General features: G+C 37.6%; 1 protein-coding gene across 2 annotated transcripts in view; it reads left to right on the plus strand.

Annotated features, from left to right (window-relative positions):
* LOC106874493 (tetraspanin-5) overlaps positions 1-6,930 on the plus strand; it is a 29,301-nt gene that overhangs the window by 17,124 nt on the left and 5,247 nt on the right. For both annotated transcript variants that reach the window (XM_014922239.2, XM_014922238.2), the window contains exons 3-6: positions 783-974; positions 2,467-2,604; positions 3,090-3,134; positions 5,811-5,924. In XM_014922239.2, the coding sequence (XP_014777725.1) occupies positions 783-974; positions 2,467-2,604; positions 3,090-3,134; positions 5,811-5,924 (489 nt within the window). The remainder of the gene's footprint in view (positions 1-782; positions 975-2,466; positions 2,605-3,089; positions 3,135-5,810; positions 5,925-6,930) is intronic.

Consider the following 6,930-nt stretch of genomic DNA (forward strand, 5'->3'; position numbering starts at 1 on the left):
CCTGGACTGGCTCTTGTGCGGGTGGCACATAAAAGACACCATTTCGAGCGTGGCCGTTTTCGTGCGGTTGACACGTAAAAGCACCCACTACACTCTCTGAGTGGTTGGCGTTAGGAAGGGCATCCAGCTGTAGAAACTCTGCCAAATTAGATTGGAGCCTGGTGTTGCCATCCGGTTTCACCAGTCCTCAGTCCAATCGTCCAACCCATGCTAGCATGGAAGGCGGACGTTAAACGATGATGATGATGATGATGATGTATGTGTGCATGTTTGTGTGCATGTGTGTGTGTATGGATGTATGTATATATGTATGTGTGTGTGTATATATGTATGGCTGTGAATATATGTATGCATATATGTACGTATAGATGATTGATATACATATATATATATATGTGTGTGTGTGTATATCTGTGTGTGTGTGTGTGCATGTGTGTATGTATGCATGTATGTATGTGTGTGTGTATGTATATATATGTATGAGTGTGAATATATGTCTGTATATATGTATAGACAATCGATATACATATATATGTGTGTGTATCTGTGTGTGTGTGTGTGTGTGTGTGTGTGTGTGTGTGTACATATGACAGGCTTCTTTCAGTATCTGTCTACCAAATCCACTCACAAAGACAGACACTCATCCATAATGCCATGCAATGAGACTGAACTTGAGACCATGTAGTTGGGAAGCCAACTTCTTTACTGCACACCCATGCTTTCACCTACCACGTATCTATCTATATATCTATACCTTCTGTTTTTTTTCTTTCTAATTCCAGTACAAGTATTTGGTCTTTATCACACTGTTTGCTGAAGTAATATTTTGTGTTATTCTTCTGATCTATATATACGTACCGACGTCAAGATACAACATTGAGTTTTTTCCAAAGGGATCTTTCTCATCAGATATGCAGAATTATGGTGATTTTGATGGATTTGCAAAGAACCGAGTTAATAGTCTACAGGAAACGGTAGGCGATGATTTCTCTTTTAACTCTAGATTTGAAAACTGAGTGCTTTAGTAATCTTCAAGAATTTGTAAGAAACAAGTCATAGAATGTTACATGTGTGTGTGTGTGTGTGAAAGCTAATCATTTCTTGAATTCCAAACACCTTATTACTATTTCCTGTTGTTGTTGTTTAGCTTCTAGTCAACCCATCCTTGACCGTTACCTCTTATTTAAAAAAAAATGGATAAAACTCCTTCCTGGGTCATACACACTCATAGAACCCGTTTCCTGGTTTCTCTGGAAAATATATTCCTTTCTGGATAGGATGCTAGTCCCTCACAGGATTAACTCATTTCTGCCAACTGTGAAGACAGGAGCAATGTGAAATGAAATGTTTTGCTCAAGAACACAACAAATTGCCCAGTCCTGGAATTGAAACCACAATCTTATGATCATGAGTGCAACACCCTAAGCTGTAGACCATGCTCTCTCTCTCTCTCTCTCTTAGTTTTCCATGCTAGCATATACAAAGAATGGTATGTGTCACTTGTTTCTGAAGAAGAAATATTTAACCAGGACTGGTTTCAGCCACCTTAAGTGGTGTTTGCACACACCAAGTGGTTTCTCTCACTCAGGGAGCCCCTGGGTTTAAAGAAAGGCAGCATTAATAAGTATGAGAGAGAGATGATTGATTTGCAGGGATTATGAAGTATTATGAAGGGAGTCAGCAATGCTTTCAGTAGGGAGTCTTGTATTCTCAGCCAAAAACTTTGGAACCAAGCATGAATGCTACCCAATATTTTATTTTACATATCTTCTCTTAAGTTATAGACAAACATTCAGATGAGTTTGAAATATGGTTGTGACATATTTGACTTGTACAAAGGCCATATTCATTGCTAATTTGTCATGCAGTATGATAAATGCATTTCTTGCTGGTGATATTCACAAAATATTGTTGAGAATAAACAATAAAGAAATGGATGTTACCAAAGCGACCTCAAGGTTGTCTGTCTTGTAGTACACAGTGCTGATGATTGCCAAGGAATGAGAAATGCATTCACCATTCAGGAGAGAGAGAGAGAGAGAGAGATAGAGAGAGAGAGAGAGAGAGAGAGAGAGAGAGAGAGAGAGAGAGAGAGAGAGAGAGAGAGAGAGCACCTTTAAGTGACTGTTGATGATTTTTCAACACCTATCACCTAAAAGCAAGAAAGGTTGTCCATGGCAAACCAGCAGTGAATGCAGTCTTTGTACAGGTGAAATGTGTTCCATACATATTGGAACTCATCTAAAATGTCGGTTTATTCCCAATACTGTTTTTGTGCAGCTATTATGATATTCTATGAAGCAATGTCAGACATACCTTCTATTTACTCATAACTGTTTGTGATCCATTCTGTGATCCAAACTGATAAATAAAGACAAGTTACTAGGAGAACAGGAACACACACACATATATAATGAAAGAAACAAATAAGTACTAGAAAAAATAATCATCTCCTCTCTTCAACAGTTTCATTGTTGTGGATTATCGGATAATGACGAAGCATACATGGATTGGAGGACATCAGAACAGTTCAAATGTGATAATTCCAAATCTTGGAATAACTTGGCTTGCACTGTACCAAGCTCTTGCTGCCGTCTCACCAAGGTTTGTACAATAAAAAATGTTTCTTGGAATTGGTTGAAATTAATGAAAAAAACAAATCTACTTTATGTATTGCTTATTTTTTCCTTTTATTCGTACCACCAAACACACAAGCTTAGAAAAGAGGCAGTACCCAGCTGTTTCAATTAATTTTGAAAATAATGAAGAATTTGATAAGATAACTTTGTGGTTATTTAACTGATATTTGGAACAAATTAACATGAAACTTTGGTAGAAATTTATAATTTAAATCACATAAAAACAGGAAATTTGTATCATAGCACCAGGAATGGTCTTGGAAAGTTTAGTGTGAAAAGGGTTAAATGGTGGCAGGGTTTCTGTAATTTTTGGGAAAGAGTTTTACAACAAAATATATTTGGGAATCCCTGGTCAATAGAATACAAGATTTAACATAAAAATGTGATAAACTCATCTGATTCCTTCCTTTTCTTTTTTATTCCATGTTTATATTCTGGTGAAATTAAAAGTTAAACAATGTTTCGTGTGTGGATGATGTTCTGAGAAAAAGACCTGTAAGTATTTTGTTTTTATCTCTCTTATAATCATCATCATCACCATCACCATCATAATCATCACCACCATCATCATCATTGTCATTTAGCATCTGTTTCATACTGGCATGGATTAGACAATTTGACTGGAACTGGTAAGCCAGAAAGCTGTACCAGGTTCCAGTTCTTGGTTTGGTTTCTATGGCTGGATGCCCTTCCTAATGCCAACCACTCCAAGAATACATTTTAGATATATTGCTCACTCTTGCTCTGTTTTCTCTTTCTTCTCTCTTTCTTCCTCACTCTGATTGCAACATGTTTTCCTTCTCAGCCCTTAACATCCATTTGGCTGGAGTTAGTCTCAGTTTCTGAGGCATTTAAGAAAATGTGAGCAAATGACTCACCACTAAATGGAATACCAATCTGCCGAATGGTGGAACCTTACCTCTAGCTCTTGCTGCTCATCATTTTCAAAATAGTGGCTAGCAGTAACATCACAAGAAATGTCTTGCTCAAGGATACAATGTGCCTCTTTGTGTAACACCCAAACCCACAGTATTACAGTTGTAAACCCAGCACTGAAACCTCAATGGCATGCCACGCACATTCACTGTTTGTCAGCTGTTAATTACATCTGTATCCATAGCATTTAACCTTTTTGTTTTTAATGCTAGCATGGGTTGGATGGTTTTACAGAATCATCCAATAATCTACAGGCTGCATCATGCTCCTGTGTCTGCATTGGCTTGGTTTCTACGGCTGGATGCCCTTCCTAATGCCAACCACTTTACAGAGTGCTTTTTAAGTGCTGAGGACTGGTGAGCTGGATGGCTGCACCAGGCTCCAATCTGATCTGGTAGAGTTTCTACAGCTGGATGCCCTTCCTAATGCCAACCACTCCAAGAGCATAGTGGGTGCTTTTACATGCCACTGACACAAGGGCCAGTCAGGCAGTACTGGCAATGGCCACACTTAAATGGTATTTTTTATGAGCCACCTGCACGAGACAGTCCAGCGGCACTGGCAATGACCTCGCTCAAATATTGGTTTTCATGTGCCAGTAAGGCGACGCTGGTAACGATCACGCTCGAATGGTGCTTTTTACATGTCACTGGCACAGGAGCCAGTCAGCGGCCCTGGCAAAAGTTTATATATATATATATATATATATATATACACACACACACGCATACATAAATTTATATATATATATATATATATGTATACACACACACACACACATACATATATTATTGGCATTATTCTGTTTGAGAATAAAATTATTTCCTTATCTGTATCTTTCAATAAATTTATATATATATATATATATATATATACATATACATACACACATACATAAATGTTTGTTTACAGGTGTAGTTACATATAAAAATGTAAATATTAAATTGAAGGATCAAAGGATGATTCAATACTTTCCACTAGAGCCTCCATTTCTTTGCTGTCTTCAGGGTGAGCCACGATCTGAAAACTTTGAAGTTTCTATCAACCTTTTTCCTGTAAATATCATTGACACCATTGAATCCCAGTCTAGCCTGCTGGCATGGTTGGACAGTTTTACAGGATCTAATAAGTTGAAGAACTACAGCAAGCTCTAATATTTTCTTAGACACGATTGTTATGGCTGGATGCCCTTACCTAATGCCAACCACTTCATGCAGTGTATTGAGTGCATTTCCCATAGATGCATCACTACTGGGGCTTCCATTTAACTCGCCTTGAAATTGTCTACTTTTGTTTATTTAAAACTGAAATAAATAATTTTTTTTAATAAGCTCTTATTGTATTGATACGTCATTTTTTAATGTGCAATATTTTTAATACAAAATATATCATAATCAATAAGTGTCACAAGAGAATGTTACAGGAACATAGAGGAAAACAGTAAAGCACACAAGTGATGTGGAGATGTTCAACCCCTCATTGGTTATAGATCAAATATCATCACAATTTTGACACCTGCAATAATATTATTCAATTTGGCAGAGTCAGCAATGAAAGCTGCTGAGATATAAATGAGCAGACATGATAGATGAATATGAGCAGGAGATAAAATGAGACTAGTATAACAAGAGAAGATGAGATCTCTAAACTGATAAATAAAGACAAGTTATGAGGAGAACAGGAACACACACACACACATATATAATGAAAGGCAAAAATAAACGACATGGCTCTCCTTGACCATCTCCTCTCTTCAAGTTCTTCACAGATTCATTCTCTTATTCAGGTTTCAAATCCCTTAAAAGTGAAGTTTTGGCATTTCCTAATCATCACACTGTGGCTGATGAAATGAGTTCCATTATCAATATAACTTGCGATGGAAGTGAGTTGGCAGAACCATAAGCAATCTGGTAGATGAAATGCTTCGTGGCATTTCATCCATCTTTGCTGCATTTTGAGCTAAAATTCTGCAGTGGTTGACTTTCATTTTGTCTTTTCAGAATTGATAAAATAAGTACCAGTCTGGTTATGCGATCGATATAATTGGCCTGTCCTTCCCCTCAAAAACTGCTGGCTCTGTTTCAAAGTTTGAAACCAATTGGTCCAATTCCCCTCAAATTTAGAACAATCCTTTACTAATTCCTGGTTCCTGCCTATGTAGAATGTTATGTTCGGGATAGCATCATAGATCAGTGAAGAGACATAAATAGCATATATTTTCTTTTCTATTTTTAGATTGATGTCCAAGACAAAATCTACACACAAGGCTGTTTAAAAGGATTCCACACATGGGTAGAAATAAATGGAGTAAGCATAATTGGCATCATGTTTGGTATTATTCTTCCACAGGTAAGTCTTGTATAAACCTTTCTTAAATGAGAATGACTTATTCATACAAAAGTCCAATCTTTCTCCAGACTGTTCTTTCTTTCCTTAGTTGATCTATTATCAAATGATTAAATCATTTGCTCAAATTTTCATGATCAGAAGAATCCATCACTGGGTTATTCAGCTTATGGTCTTGTAGCCGAGATATCTTATTTTCTGGTCACACCTCCTGGGGTTAAATTAAGAATGCTAAGTTACCTGCAAATTAACTCATAACTTAATAAAATTTATAATCTGAAATCATCATCATTTTAACAACCGCTTTTCTATGCTTCCGTGGGTCAGATGTAACTTGTGGCAAATTTTCTAGAGCTGGAAGCCCTTCCTATTGACACTCCTTACCTGATTCCAAACAAGGTAATATTTCCCCAGGGCTGGGAATGTTTCCATGGAAAGAATGACATTGTATGAATGTGATGCTCATTTACAACTATTGCATAATGTTAAGATATAGAGACACACCCATATATATATATGTGTGTGTGTGTGTGAAGGCACATGGCTCAGTGGTTAGAGCATTGGGATCACAATTATGAGGTAGAGAGTTTGATTCCCAGACTAGGCTGTGTGTTGTGTTCTTGAGCAAGACACTATTTCATGTTGCTCCAGTTCGTTCAACTGTAGAAATGAGTTGTGACGTCACTGGTGCCAGGCTGTATTGGCTTTTGCCTTTCCTTTGGATAACATCGGTGGCATGGAGAGGGGAGACTGGTATGTATTGGTGACTGCTGGTCTCCCACAAACAACCTCGCTTGGACATGTGCCTTGGAGGGGAACTTTCCAGGTGCAATCCCATGATCACTTGTGACCAAAGGGGGTCTTTATATATATATATATATATGTGTAAAGTCCCCTCTCAACCCAGAGTAACGTGGTGGTGGAACAAGGATGTAGACGGGGCTATTAGACAAAAGAAACAGGCTTGGAAGGACTGGAAGAACGGTGGTAGCAGGGAATTGTACCAATC

This window comes from Octopus bimaculoides, chromosome 22 (genome assembly GCF_001194135.2).
Source record: "Octopus bimaculoides isolate UCB-OBI-ISO-001 chromosome 22, ASM119413v2, whole genome shotgun sequence".
Taxonomy (NCBI): domain Eukaryota; kingdom Metazoa; phylum Mollusca; class Cephalopoda; order Octopoda; family Octopodidae; genus Octopus; species Octopus bimaculoides.